Source organism: Polyodon spathula, chromosome 6 (assembly GCF_017654505.1).
Source record: "Polyodon spathula isolate WHYD16114869_AA chromosome 6, ASM1765450v1, whole genome shotgun sequence".
NCBI lineage: Eukaryota > Metazoa > Chordata > Actinopteri > Acipenseriformes > Polyodontidae > Polyodon > Polyodon spathula.
In genome coordinates, this window is record NC_054539.1 from 28,876,397 (window position 1) to 28,892,697 (window position 16,301).

Consider the following 16,301-nt stretch of genomic DNA (forward strand, 5'->3'; position numbering starts at 1 on the left):
ACACAATACTACTTAAAAGAGCTTTCCAGTTTTGGTTGGCAGTTGAAAAAAACTCAATAGGCCATTTTGCCTCTTTTAGTAAGGAAGAATACGTATTTATGAACGTCCTTATTTTAGTCTGATGCAGATATGTCGAATAAACCACAGTCTCTGTGTTGTAAAATGAAATGGACAAGCTTCCCTCCTGATAATCTTAAAAGTTTGTAACGCGAGGAAGTCACGCTGAATCAAAAGTATTTCAACCTTTACTTGAAAGAACTGTATGATTTTAAACATTTATAAAGAATTTTTGCCTCGACTAGCAAATGACTCATATTTGACAAGTATTGATATGATAATGCTGATTTCAATAGGCACTCTAAGTGTCTCTGTCCCTCGAGGGTGATTCAATCACGGTTACCGCTCTGCATTTACATTTTGAACTTTCCTTCCACATTTTTTTTATGGGCTGGTATCTGCCAAAACTTGCAAATGTTACTCTGGTATAATGGGATAAAACAGAACTATCTGAAAATACAGAGACTAAAATGTAACTGTGTTTCCTCTTGTGTTTCACAGTACTCTTGATCTTGAGGATAACAGATATGCAGTGAGGGACAACCAACAGTATATTACAAACACACTGCATCTAACCATTTCCATTTCCAACAGCTAAGGATGCCGTAGCAGAATTGTAATGCCTTGTTATATAAAACCCCGGCCTTGTGTTTCTTATAGTTATTATTGTAATGGCAATGCACAGTATTCTGGCAGATCAACACAGTATCAAAAGGCTCTATGCTATGCTTTTCGATTTTGAAATTCATATGATTATGGAGAACCTTTTTAAAAATATTTTTAGTGTTCAAGTTTTTGCAAACCCTGAATTTTATTAGGACAATACATTGTCATTAACAACCAGGCATCCCACTTTCTCACTAATTTGTCGCTCTGTTAAATTGATAGTAATTTACATTTGTTAATTAATATTATGCTCAAAGATATTGACATATCTGTAGTCTTACTTTACATCATACAGGCATTTATGGCGTATGCTCTTGAAATGACCTGAATAAGGAGTGTCTGCAATGCTTTTCCAAAGAGGCAGAGGACAGGCAGTATGTACATTTATGATTTAACTAAAAACTTACCACTTAAAATTCCAGAATATTTTTGCAGTATAGCAATAGTACAAGTGGCATAATTTCACTGTATAAAGAAGGGAATGTTCGATATGGCACATGACCAGTGTAAAACAGATCAGCTTTTACTACCCTCAAAAAAGGAGGCTACTGCATACTGTTCTATTTCCCCTAATTCCAACAGGCTACTAATTCCCCAAATAACATAATAGCATTTGTTTTTTCTAGATAATAAAACAAACTCTGTATGTAGAGTATAATCCTTGATGCAGTTCTCTTGTAACAGGTGGGTTGTTTTAGTTGTTTTGTCTATTTTCATAAATTGTTTTCATAACTGGCTGTTTGAGTAAAAAAAAAAAACCCTTATAATGAAATAACAAAATGTCTAGAAACACTGTTTCTATGCCTAACCCTCTTTACTGTAACTGTTAATTTACTATTGTTTACCTGTAGTTGATTTTCATATGGGTAGGAGTCATGTATTATTTATCAGAGAAGTAATGAGGACTTAGTTACAGCCGAGGGCTGGGAACCAGGGGATCAATGTATCAATTACAAGGACAGCTACTGATGAAAGTAGAAGAGCAAATGTCAATTTATGTTTCAGGATGCCCATGAAAAGGAGATCTGGATTCAAAATAGTTAGAATGTAATAGTTACCTTAAGGCATTTGAAACTCGAGTCACCTGAAGAGATCCTATTATGTCAAAATGTAGAGTACAATACTACCTCATTGAAAAATAAGATTGTCTGGGGACTTTGCTATATACATTCTTATTTAGTAATGAGAAAACATGGGCAATGGAAATTATCCAGATGAGAGCCACAACCCTGAGAATAAGTAGATGCTTCCCTATCTACATCCTAATTCTCATTAAATTAAATGTATGGATCTTGCCAACATTTATGACATAATTTCAATATAAGTATGTTATGGGTTTTAGTTACAGCAGTAAAATCAATATTTATTGAGGGCATTGAGACAAGGCTGTGAAGTCAACAAAACACAGTACTTTTCCTTATGTTGATATCAGGTGCTTAGGCAGTGTTTCCAACTATTCACAGGTACATGAACTACAGTATTTGACAAAACACCAAAATGAACCATTTAAACATTTTATCCTAGTACAATGTTTAGAGCCCAGATTTCCAGTTATTTTCTGAATATTAAGTGATTGGGCAAAAAAAGAAAAGTTAGTCACCATTGTCAGTAGGGTGTAGGGCAAGCATTGGCTGTCAAGGTGGCACTGATTGGATGTGACAAGTCTACAAAGTAACTACTCCTCTATGACATGAGCCATTCCACAAAGATTACTGCTTCCAATTGTATCAAAGTCTTCTCTACAGAATGTTGTACGTAATAATCACCTTGGGACTGTCTGCGAAACATTACTAATGGGCATCAGACATGTATGTGGAATAACTTGCCAACCCAGCACCTGTTTTTAGAACTCATTCAATCCCACAATGGCTAACACAAACTTGAAACAGGTACATTCAGTTTTTACATACTTTTACATGGCAGGAATATCATATGCATAATAAACTAATGTTAGGCACACCACAGGGCAGGGGTCTCCAACCCTGGTCCTGGAGAGTTAATGAGTCTTCTGGTTTTCATTTCAACCGAGCGCTCACTGCACCCTTTATTGGCTTAATTAGTCAAGAATAACAGGTGTTCCAGGTCTTTATAATTGATGATGTAAAGACACCTAGAAAAACTGCAGGATTGGGGATCTCCAGGACCAGAACTGGAGATCCGTGCCATAGGGATACCATAAAAAAACAATCAGTCTTTTGAGGGTTAGCCCAGTCACACAGAAGTATGTTCTACATATTGCAGTTGCTATAAATTGTTTTTTTTTAAGAAAGTTATCAGATTGGTGTGAAACTTTAGGACCGTTGTATTGTTAAAAAGGCACGTAAATGCAACTCTACACTGTAGCTATCAAACACAAACAGTATTACACTATAAAAGCAAAATACTATTTAATAAGGATCTGTACCTGCAATGCCAAATGAGTCCATTGATCTGAAGGAATCCTTCCCAATGTCTTTACTTTTAACGGAGGTTGCAGGCCACTCAGTGAGTTATAGTGAAACTGAGTTTCTTCTTCTGAGATTGCCAGCTTGAAAATCACCTGCCTGTTGACACTTTTTTCAATAACAGTCCTTAAATTCAAAGCAGAAGAAGATATTGTATTATTAATTGTAATTAACAACAGATACTTTAGGGGTGGAGTCTTTTTGAAAAGTATAATACAGTGCCCATAATGACTAATGCTAGCGTATACCATACTACAAAAGAGTTTAAGGTACTTTGTTTTGCTTTGTTGGGGTGAAGATAAAAGGCAGGTGGATTTTCTGTATTTCTCCAGTGAAGCTACTGGGCACAAGCAGTTTCCAGGCTCTTCAAACATGAATCCATGGTGAGATTCTTTGTTCCGTTTGTAGGGATTTGTGTGATTTTTTGCACTTTCATTAAAGGTCATGGTGACATACTTAGCTGTTTTCATTTGTTTTTAGAATAAATGTTTTAGTTGTCTATTTCCTTCTGATCTTCTGTGTCCGCAATGTAACTGGACATCGAACCAAACTTTACCAACAAGGCCAGTATCTGTGTCAGGGTTTAGGGCATCTGAATGTCTAATCGTTGGAATATCTCTTTTCGTTATTGCGGGGTGATATGTTTTACCCCAGCCTTCTTGACTAGTTTTTTTTTTTAAATTGTATCCACAAACACATTGTTTAAAGTTGTGGATTCTGTCACTCATTAAACTGAGCCCAGGATAAACTTAGCGGGGGGGGGACTGGGGTGTCATTTATATGTCTGTTTATCTGTTTATTCCAGCACAGAGCCCCACATAACTGCTTATTCTGTATTGCTTGCCTTTACAAGAAGTCTCTAAGGATATTATTTAACTGTTCTTTGGCAATTCACTACAAGTCAAACGTATTTTTTTTTTCAGAAAGCCAGTCATTTAAGGTTTTAACGGCCCCATTTGTTTGTTTAGTGGTAGTAATTTAATTTCGAGTTTTCTCTAGCACGTCAATGTTAGATTTTTGTATCTCACCATGACGGGTTAATTTTTTCTTTTCTTCAGTTTCAGGAAAGTTGCTTTTATGAATCGATGCGACTTCTTTCTGTAACGATTCTTCAATTGTCAGGGGTGCAAACGTTTTAAAAGTGATGTCTTATATATTTTCCATGACAAGAAGTTATTTTGACAGGTGTTTTCTTTAATGTTGCATGGCACAGTGATAAGTAGTAAGCACAGGTACAATGAGATGCCACTGTTGCTAAGTCATAACATTATGCTGGATATTGTCACTGCTTAGAAAACTGACTGACCAATCATCGTGCAGCATTCTAAAATATTCCAGAGTGAACTTCAACAAGAGTTAACAAGGTGTGCAGTTTTAAAAATACCATTTAAAAAGCAAATTAACTATCCTGTCTTTTTTGTTTTTTTTACCAACTATATAACAAGAAAGTGATCACCTTTCAAAGTAGCTATAAAGAGTGATAAAACATGTCAGGTTCCCTTGTGCCCTAAAGTTAAAACTACCTTTCGGAAATGAAAAAAAAAAAAAAAAAAAAAATACAAATGAAATCATTTTCTGTGCAAAACTGAACATTTGTAAGGGATTAAGAGACACTGCAGCTTTAAGATGAAGGACAATTAACATCCCCAAACTATATAGGACAATATTAAGAATGGTTAAAATGACACAACATTAAAAGTCATTACAAGTCATGGGAGTTCAGTATTCCTGACAACACACTAACAGTTTTAGCGAATTTTAGGGGCATGTGAAAAAAAACACCTGTTTCAGTACTTACATTAAACCAAGTTGTTCTGGTTTCAGCCACACTGTTAAAGTAAATGAACTTCCGAGCCCTACATTATGAAATGAAGGTTCTACAAAACAATCCCTCTGATTTCGAAAAATAAAACTTGTGGAGTTGTTTAAGGATCCTGGGTGCACATCATTCTTGTCTTCTGTAATGCAGGTGCCAATTCCTGCAGAGAAAAGATCAGCAGAGGAAGCTGTGGCTGAACGATAAGCACATTCCTGGATGCAAAATTGCTGGGTACAGCTTTGCAGGCTTTCCATTGCAACAGTGCTTTGACAAAAGGCATTCCTTTCAGGTGAGCCACAGGTAGATTGAGTTGGCACAGTGGTAACATTTTTATAAGCTCCTATGTTTTCAAGCCGTGGAAAATGACCCTGGGGGTGGACTTGGTTTGCAGAGATGTAACAGGCAATTGTATAAAATAATAGCACTGCTCCTTTTTGAAGTAAGGGACAATTCATTCTTGATAGAAAGGGTTCCTCTTGATATAGTAATCTTAAATAAATAATGATGGCCATGCTGGAGGTGACATCTTCACAGTCCAGCGCATTAGATAAGGCTGCAATACCTAATTACACAATGTCCAAAAGGAAACCTGTGGCTATGATGACATTGACGCTTTCTGCAGACAGTTAATCCGTGGGTATGAAACACTGTCACCTGAAAGCCAAATAAATAGTACAAAGAAAAGATCAAACATCAAACACACAAATGTTCTTCTTTACTGTAATACACCCTTGAAATGTACAGGTCTGCTGTAATAATCATTTATTTTGGATAAATGCATGTGGATACATGTTTCTCATTTTAAAAACATTTCCTCACTGTTAGGAAATATACAATTTTGCACATTACAACACTACATCTTCTAAATGATAACATGTTTTTAACAGGAAAAATCACATATAAATATTTTATTTTAATTACATTTTAGAAAGTACAGCACAATTTGTGCAGTGAATGCACATAAAAAATAAAAAAAAAACACATACACAATGCTGAGCCTGTATGACCTTTCTAAACAGAAGTCTAATCATTATCATGGGTTCCAGTTAAACATGGTTAAATCCTTTGTGCTATTATATATTTATTATTATATAACATCTGTTACATAGCGCCATAAAGCAAGCTTTTAAATGACAGACAAAACTGAGACGACCATATTGATAAGTGTACTTTTTACAGCAAGTTTATTTAAATTCTTATTATTAATAATTTATGGTACTGTACAAACACACACCTCGCCTCTATCACTAGTCTCTGTGTTGCATTTTACAGGTTCCTGTTCAAAGGTATCTTAGAGCTAAAGACTAGTAGACTACTGCAATGCAAATACAATTTCAAAGTTTAACCTGTGAATTTGAAAACATATTTACTTCTAATCTACACAGAAGAACGTCCTATGCACTAGTTGTTGTGTTGCGAATATTGTAACAATGCAGAATAGTTTAATTTATGACTCTGCAGACATTATACATACATACAGTATTATGCACATGCAACAAGTTGCAGCCCACAAGAAAAGTAAGGACCTCACATAGCAGTACATCAGCGATGCTACTTAGACACGGTTAAATTTATTTTGTATTTTGCACTGTTGTGTTTGTAGGCTGCGCGTTGGCTAAATTGGTTTACATAATTTTAGAACACAACAAACATCACATGAATTTAAATAATATATTATGTAATTTTAAAGCTTGTTTTCTTACCCGAATGTAGCTGTGCATTCGTGAAGCTCCCTGCAGCTCAGCTTCGAGTAAAGCTGATTATAGAACGCTGCCATCTGGCCAACAGCCTTTGCTAAAAACAAAACAAAATGTAGACGAACATTGTATACAGCAATTATATGTTTTAGACAACTATAGTCTATTAATTACTCTTTAAAGCAAGTCAGTAAAAGAATAATAATAAGAAGAAGAATATTTAGTTTTTTACCATGGCTGTCAGGTGATGTATCATACTGTCAGTGTGCCTCGGTTTGACAACAAGTACCTCTTGATGGAGGAACGCTGTCCACTGTTACTAGGCAACCATGGCAAGGACAAGGCACTACACGAGGTGCTCAAGTAGAAAAGGACAAAGGCTTATTTATTTTACTATTCATTTCATTTTAGAGCTCGCAGCGCTTCTTAAATTAAAAACAGTCTATTTCTTCTGTAGTGTTTAGTTAAATAAATGACCTAAATTAAATAAAAAATAGATAATTGAATTGAAGCTATTTTGTCTTGAAACTGTAAATTAAAAATGGTTATTACAGTAACATTTGTAGTAATTTAATCCTTTCTGTTCTATTCTATTTTTTTTTTTTTGTTTGTTTGTTTTTGGTACAAAAAATGACATATCTACTACATTATTCAGTAACATAATTTTCTATGTGTATATTTTGTTACTTTAATTCAATAGATTAATTTAAAATAAATGCATGTATTTATGATTTGAAACAAGACCTATAGGTTTTTATAGCATGATAAAGTGCAAAAGTATGTCAAATAAGAGTACATGCTCAAATTACCTATTTTGAGTCAATATACAGTATACTGAGGAGCCACATAACCCTCAACATTTTGCTTAAAAATGAAGGCTATTATTCAGTGCTTTCAAAAAGGTTCCCTCGCTTTGTTGTCATTTATAATTTGTTAACTTTGTTTACCTTTGTCTTTTGAAATATACATTTTCTTTAAAAAAAAATAACCCATGTTGGTTTTAATACCTTATATTGTAAATTATGGTACATCATTTAATTGTATGCTGTGATAAGACTGTTTTTCTAAACAAATCTGAAAATATGTGAATTTTAACTGTTGTTACTTTAAGTAATATACTGTAACTCAACCCAATCTGAGTGGAGCCCTTTAGAACGGGACTTATGGCTTCAAACATCAAATCTAAAAGCATGATTGTTGGAAAAGCTGCAGAGAATGTTAAGTCCCTAGATCCTGTAACACAGGGATGACTTAATGTGCCTACAAAGCAAATATATTATACTTACTTTTTCAGCATTCTGTTACATAAAATATATTATCTGTATTTTAATTGATGTGCTTGCATTGTTTACACCAGGGAATGTCAATTGTGATAGTCAACAAGAAATATGCAATTCTGCATACCTGCAAATGAACAGATTGATTTTCAAAATACCAATGCTGAGTAACATTTAGACAGGTAAGCAAATATTTATTTGAATACCAGATTAATAAAATGTATTATTTTACTTAATAATGTAACATTACAAGAGCACAGTTTGCTATACAAAAGTTTAACGCTGAATTGTCATTTCAAATCTTTACAAATATACACTGTAAAACCAGCATATTGTTGTAAAATAATTTACTACTTTTGATTCTAACAGTTTGTTTCAGTATAATGTTGCAAATTGGCACACAAGTTTATATATGCACCTCTACTGACATGAATATTGGAGCTCACATGGCTGAAGTCAAGTGCTATGGAAGACATGGCTACGATGTTTAGATATTTGCATGCTTGCAGTAGAATTATATGTTGTGATAAGGAAATTGTCTTTAAGGCTCTAAGGTGGGTTTCTAATGGGTGTTTTCTTTTTTTCATGTCACGTGTAAGGTTTGGGGGAATTACTCATGTAAAACAACAACATGTCATTTGAATCATTTGAACCATTCCGAATGATAGCAGATATCATAAAAAGTGGTAGCAAAAAAAAAGAAGAAAAATACATTTATAGTCACTTATTGTTAAAGCTAGAAATACAATTGAAGTATAGGAGATAACACTGGGAATCAGGGATTAGTATGGTTTCCATAGTGTAATGCTTATTCAAGCTGCAGCGTTTAACAAACAAGTTTGTGGGTTTTTTTTTTTTTTTTTTTTTTTTTTTTACTAAAATATTATTACTTGGCTGGTTCAGTCTTTTATAGTTTAGGCTTTTCTACTCTTAACAAACTCAAAGGTTTTTTACAATGACCAAATGTAGTTTTCGCTGTACAGGACCCACCCCATCCCCCTTGAAACTTGCTTGCCTAACAAAAATATACAAGAGAAGGCAATACATGACCTGGCATGTTTGTAATCTACAAATCTCTTTCTAACAGCTGCTATTGCTTTGGTGAGGAAAAGAGACACTAAGTACCTTTTAATTAAGTGCACTTAATGACCTTAAGAAGATTAGTGCTCTTGTGTAATAATCAATAAACTATGGCAGGATTGGTACAACAGAAGCTAGGAGTTTGAGTATACAGAAGTGTTTTCAGTTTCTGACATCAGTTCCAAAGATAGAGTTTATATTACTGCACGTATATTATTATTATTATTATTATTATTATTATTATTAATACAGTGAGTTTATGGGGCCACATTAGTCAGTAGGGTAAGCTACCACTTTGCTTGGAGGGATCATACAACAACAATCATGGGGTTTCCGTGCAATTTTTTTTTTTAACTTGAGACATTTATGACATTGAGTAAAATGCTTTTTTGGGTTTCCATTTGTTTAGTTTATTTTACTCAAGTAAACAAGGCTTTTCACCCGACGTCATGCAAAGGTGGGGGTTGATATGTAAATTAGCTATGCATAAAGTACTCATGCTGTTTTTGAAGATTACTAGTGACATTTTGTAAAAATTTGGTTTCCATGTGCAGAGAAATGGTACACGAGTGAATCTAGCTGCTATAATAAAGCAAAATACCTTGTGCCTGGTTGGTTAACAATGTATTTTACTGCTCTTGCCCAAATTGTTTTTCAAATGTCATTAGTGGGCTGTCATGTCATTAGTAGTGATTACTGTTTCAACTAATTTACCTTACGACTCATTAATTAAATATTAAACTCGGAGGTATAAAATGAAACTGACCAGCAGGTACTGCAGATCTCCATATCTGAAAACCGGTGGAGAATACAGCATATACAGCATATAGGGGATCAGGTGATGCTGCGTATACTACCCTGGCTTAGAAAACCTATCCGTCAGGGTGGCTTGCTTGGGCAAATACGGGTAGTGGGCACTTGAAAGGGAGGTGGCAGATACTGATGAAATGGACTGAGTGCATTAGTTTGTTCCCAAAATCCTGCACAAACTCTTGTCAACAACAAAATGAGGTGTTCAGGAATCAGGCTGCCTGTGAGACAGAAGGGGAACATTACAGTTTCACGAGAGAAAAAAAGCAGCACTGCCTTTCATAATAAGCTCAAAACAAGCGCAACCCATGTTAGAGTAGGTGTTTATGCAAATTACCCTCTCAAAAAACAAGCCCAATTCCGCTTATTATAAGTGGACGTGACAATTGTGAAGGTTACCTCAGCCGCCAGTTTCAATTGGATAGGAGGGATCTGAGGAGGCTTGTGGCTTTCTTTTAAGTTGTGTTTTTGCTGTTGTGTTAAATGATGCCAAGAAATAAAACACAATCAATACATTAATTTGCGATTTTATTTGGTCAGTTCTGAGAGGGCATCAGCTACTTGCTGGATGTTTGTTGCACTGTTTTGGGCGATCGAACTGGCTCATGACATCCAGTTTACCAACTATATTTACTAACCTGGAGGGCAGACACGCGTTATCTTTAGGATGAATAAAAGGACAGGAATTAATTCAGTTACATTTAAGCAGCTCACTTGCTCTTCGTGTTTAACTTTAGTTTTTACAGCAAGGGTATTCTCAAACATAAGAACATAAGAAAGGTTACAAATGAGAGGAGGCCATTCGGCCCATCTTGCTCGTTTGGTTGTTAGTAGCTTATTGATCCCAGAATCTCATCAAGCAGCTTCTTGAAGGATCCCAGGGTGTCAGTTTCAACAACATTACTGGGGAGTTGATTCCAGACCCTCACAATTCTCTGTGTAAAAAAGTGCCTCCTATTTTCTGTTCTGAATGCCCCTCTGTCTAATCTCCATTTGTGACCCCTGGTCCTTGTTTCTTTTTTCAGGTCGAAAAAGTCCCTTGGGTCGACATTGTCAATACCTTTTAGTATTTTGAATGCTTGAATTGGGTCGCCGCGTAGTCTCCTTTGTTCAAGACTGAACAGATTCAATTCTTTTAGCCTGTCTGCATATGACATGCCTTTTAAACCCGGAATAATTCTGGTCGCTCTTCTTTGCACTCTTTCTAGAGCAGCAATATCTTTTTTATAGCGAGGTGACCAGAACTGAACACAATATTCAAGATGAGGTCTTACTAATGCATTGTACAGTTTTAACATTACTTCCCTTGATTTAAATTCAACACTTTTCACAATGTGTCCGAGCATCTTGTTGGCCTTTATTATAGCTTCCCCACATTGTCTAGATGAAGACATTTCTGAGTCAACAAAAACTCCTAGGTCTTTTTCATAGATTCCTTCTCCAATTTCAGTATCTCCCATATGATATTTATAATGCACATTTTTATTTCCTGCATGCAGTACCTTACACTTTTCTCTATTAAATGTCATTTTCCATGTGTCTGCCCAGTTCTGAACCTTGTCTAGATCATTTTGAATGACCTTTGCTGCTGCAACAGTGTTTGCCACTCCTCCTATTTTTGTGTCGTCTGCAAATTTAACAAGTTTGCTTACTATACCAGAATCTAAATCATTGATGTAGATTAGGAATAGCAGAGGACCTAATACTGATCCCTGTGGTACACCATGGGTTACCACACTCCATTCTGAGGTTTCTCCTCTAATCAGTACTTTCTGTTTTCTACAAGTTAACCACTCCCTAATCCATGTACATGTGTTTCCTTGAATCCCTATTGCGTTTAGTTTGAGAATTAATCTTTTGTGCGGGACTTTGTCAAAAGCTTTCTGGAAATCTAAATAAACCATGTCATGTGCTTTGCAATTATTCATTGTCGATGTTGCATCCTCAAAAAAATCAAGCAAGTTAGTTAGACACGATCTCCCTTTCCTAAAACCATGTTGACTGTCTCCCAGGACCCTGTTACCATATAGGTAATTTTCCATTTTGGATCTTATTATAGTTTCCATAAGTTTGCATATAATAGAAGTCAGGCTTACTGGTCTGTAGTTACCTGGTTCAGTTTTGTTTCCCTTTTTGTGGATCGGTATTACATTTGCAATTTTCCAGTCTGTCGGTACCATCCCTGCGTCAAGAGACTGTTGCATGATCTTGGTTAGCGGTTTGTAAATAACTTCTTTCATTTCTTTGAGCACTATTGGGAGGATCTCATCCAGCCCAGGGGATTTGTTTATTGTAAGAGCTCCTAGTCCCTTTAACACTTCTGCCTCAGTTATGCTAAAGTTATTTAAAACTGGATAGGAACTGGATGACATGTGGGGCATGTTGTCAGTATCTTCCTTTGTAAAAACTTGTGAAAAGTAATCATTTAATATATTTGCTATTTTTTTTTTCTTCATCTACAATTTTTCCATTTGTATCTCTTAGACATTTAATCTCCTTTGAATGTTCTCTTGCTGTTGTAATATTGGAAAAACATTTTGGATTGGTTTTAGCCCCCTTAGCAATGTTCATTTCTATTTCTCTCTTGGCCTTTCTAACTTCCTTTTTGACTTGCGTTAGCAGTTCCGTGTACTCTTTCTGTGTACTTTTTTTTTGGTCCCTTTTTAATGCTCTGTAAAGTGCCTTTTTTCACTGAATATTGATCTATTAAGCCATTTTGGCAATTTAGTTTTACATTTAGATTTGTCTACTTTAGGGATGTAATTGTTTTGCGCCTGTAGTACTACATTTTTGAAGAACAGCCATCCTTTTTCTGTGGGTGTTTTCTCTATTTTACTCCAATCTACTTCTGTTAGTCTCTGTTTCATACCTTCATAGTTTGCTTTTCTAAAATTGTAAACCTTAGCTTTAGTCATTACTTTGGGGGTTTTAAAAAATATTTCAAATGAGACCATGTTGTGGTCTGAGTTTGCTAGTGGTTCTCTGACCTCTGTTTTAGTTATTCTGTCTTCGTTATTTGAAAATACTAAATCAAGGCATGCCTCCCCTCTAGTCGGTGCCTTGACAAATTGTGTTAGGAAGCAGTCATTTGTCATTTCCACCATTTCAGTTTCATCTGTCGTGCTCCCCACCGGGTTTTCCCATTTAATATGGGGGGAGTTGAAATCCCCCATTAGTATGGCTTCTCCTTTGCTACACGCATTTCTAATGTCATTGTATAAAAGATTATTTTGCTCACCGTCTGAATCTGGCGGTCTATAGCATGCTTCTGTTATTATGCCATTTGCATTTTTGTCCGTTATTCTGACCCATATTGATTCGGCTTTATTTTCTTTGTCCAGGTTTAACACCTGGGCTTCAATACTGTTTCTTATGTATAGCGCTACCCCTTCTCCTCTTCTGTCCTGCCTGTCTTTCCTATACAGTGTATACCCACAAATATTATATTCGTCCCCATCACTCTCAGACAACCAAGTTTCTGTAACACCTATCACATCATAGTTACTAGTTAGTGCAGTAGCTTCAAGTTCTAGAATTTTGTTTCTGATACTTCTAGCATTTAGATAAATACATTTAATGATTGTCTTACAGCTGCATTAATATTATAACAAGGGCACAATGCAGTTCATGGTAAGTGGTTTTAAACAGAATTGTAAACCCACAAGACATGTACAACATGGCAGTCCAGGCACAGCAAAAAAACAATTAAAAAAAGCCTCCCTCATTATCATTAAGGTGAACTACACCATTACTATCCATAAAATCGCCCATCAGCCATTACTTTCTGCTGTCTTGAAAGCCACAGTAACAACTGACCCACTCTCTTGCAATATTTATAGTTAATGATAAACACGCTCATTAACATTTACACGTGAAATGCAGGTTTCTATACAAAACTGGGCATGGATTTTCCCTTGTGTTACGTCATTTACACGAGTAAATGAGATTTACCCTATCCCTTTCTTTGGCCGTTCTTTTCGGCGACAAACCTGATTTACACGAGTAATTCCCCCAAACCTTACATGTGCATCACCATTTCACATGTAAATTAGCCCACATGGAACCCCCATGAATGACAACAAATTGCCTTTGTTTAGTCTTTCACATAATAGCCTCAAGGCATTTCACAATAACACAAAAGCAAATATACAGTAATACAAATAATGAAACCTGTAACCTCTGACCTTTACAAAAAAGTAGCAGTTTCTTCACGATCTTTCCATTACTCTGGGTAAATCCATTGCACAGATCTGAATCATGAAAACATAACCAAAATCAGTTTTACAGGTTCCTAGCACTTCTTCACTCCTCAGTGTAAGGAAAAGAGTAGAAAGGAAAACAGGTGAGCATGGGAACCACCTGCGTAATATTCATGCAGTATGCAGACATAAACTACATGAAACTACTATTTCGGGGGTTGTCTTCTTTAGCATGCATTTAACTAAGTCTATGTCCCTTTCTGTCACTATGATGTTGTTTTGAAGCATATATTCTAACAAGGTGCCAAGCTTCCTATAATGGGACAGTAGTAAGAAGGGGTAAATGATGACACTTAAGCAGGATTAATGTCTAAGGAAGTTTGTTGGCAAACTAGTTGCTTGAAAGTTGCACAGCGAAGCAGCCAAACTTCTGCTGTTCTGTTCTGATGAGAGTACATAACTTAAGTTCTTGAAGGGTTGTCCAGCAACACCGTTTCCTGTTTGCAAGACTTCTGAATAACATTATATGTCTTGGGAACATTTTGTGGAACACTAAAATAAAAAGAAAAATATATTTTCATTGTATGCAAATAGAGATATATTTAATATATATTTAACTAATACCAACAACAAGCATTTAAATAGCTTGTGGTTTGATTTTAACTCAGGGGGATTATTATTTGGTTCCTATGGGACTGAGTGTGTACTGTTTTCTATCATTTTTCTATGGATCGTAAACTGCTGCCTTTATTGAATTTGAAAATGTGAGCTCCTCTCCTTTTATATACTTTTTCTCTTTAAAATGTTGTATAGCTGTATTGATATATGAAACAATACACACAGGGGACCTACAAGCAGGATTTTGCAACATATGTCTGGGAGAAAAAATAATGTTTTTTTTTTTTTTTTTTTTTATTGGGCAAACACCACCAATAAATTACCTAGCATCTTCCCTGCAGGTAGACTGTCATTATTAAATGGAGAAAAAAAAATTCAGTCAGGCAGGCAAACCTGACACCTGAGTAGGTCCAAGGGGGCCTAATCTTAGTGATATGTCCTTTCTGGCTTTCTTTTTACTGACAGAGCCTCAGTGTGCAGACAGTCCCACCAGAGCTGTCAAATTAGATAGAGCATGCTACACTGAATTGGAAAGGCATTGTGCTGTGATTTTATGCTGTCATGGTTTGAGGTAAGCATATTTCTCCCAACCCTGCAGACTGCTGTAGGGGTCCTGCAAAATACAATTACAAAATAAAAGCTGCTTGAAGGCTATGGCCCACCAAATAAAAATGTAAAATGACACAGAGAACCACAAAACACCATGGATTTGTGACAAAATTAAAGCCATGTTCGCTCTGCCGTTAGAACTCAAGCTCCAATCGCTCAGCCAAATAAATCAACTCCACTCCCCAGAACTCCTGCAACTGTCAGACTAATTGCTGAAAGAAGAGTTCCTATTGCTCTCCAAGCAAAGGGAGTAAAGTGATTGGGGTTTCGTCTCCATCTGGGCCTCCAGGTCCCAGCACTGGTTGATTCTTTATCTATCAGAGATTGCCTTTGTAAAACAAAACATAAGGGTTGGTGGGTATGAAGGTAGGTTGTATTGTAAAGATTTTTCAATCACCATAGAAAACAATAGGAGAACAGTGTCTGATTGTTGAATAATTGGTAAATGTGGTGAACTTAACTGTTTACTTAATGGTGTTATTATCATTTAGTAGTTGTGCCATTCCTCGCTGTTTTCTCTTTTGTACAGTTCAGTTTATGTCTCTGTCGTCTTTATCTCAAAGAAAAATATTTTACAAAACGTTTGCCAGGTTTCCAATTCTACCGTAGTTTCTCCTTATTCCCTAGTGCTCATTTCCACAATGTATACTATAACAAATATAGAATATTCAAACTATTGTGACATGGAAGACCCTGTCGCTGGTTCAGATGTGCTGCTGCTTTGGTAAACAGGAAGGCTAGTCTGGAACTGAGCTGATTGGGAGGTCCTGATTGGCTGGTGGGGTCGTGCCCGGGAAGGTTGCACCTGTTTAAGAAGGCAGCATCAGCAATGTTCAAGGCAACTAAAACACCATCGCTAACAGGCGGGCGGTGAGTGAAAGATTGTACTTGTTGACATCTCTCCATGGAGAGAACTACTACACGAAACCCTTCCACTCCAAGATGGTGCTCGTGAAGGCATTGTCCAGCCGAGGCCGTCAGAAAGAGGCCGGAATCGCAGAGAGGACTCCGGGAGCACAGAAGTA

The 16,301-nt window shown here is 36.1% G+C and overlaps 1 protein-coding gene across 1 annotated transcript in view; it reads right to left on the bottom strand.

Moving 5' to 3' along the window:
• ush2a (Usher syndrome 2A (autosomal recessive, mild)) overlaps nucleotides 1–7,003 on the bottom strand; it is a 378,004-nt gene extending 371,001 nt beyond the window's left edge. The window contains exons 1-4 of the mRNA XM_041252711.1: nucleotides 6,916–7,003; nucleotides 6,690–6,780; nucleotides 4,966–5,640; nucleotides 3,128–3,293 (exon numbers count right to left, since the gene is read on the bottom strand). Coding sequence (XP_041108645.1) covers nucleotides 3,128–3,293; nucleotides 4,966–5,498 — 699 coding nt within the window. The 5' untranslated portion in view covers nucleotides 5,499–5,640; nucleotides 6,690–6,780; nucleotides 6,916–7,003. The remainder of the gene's footprint in view (nucleotides 1–3,127; nucleotides 3,294–4,965; nucleotides 5,641–6,689; nucleotides 6,781–6,915) is intronic.
• Nucleotides 7,004–16,301: the final 9,298 nt, after the last annotated feature.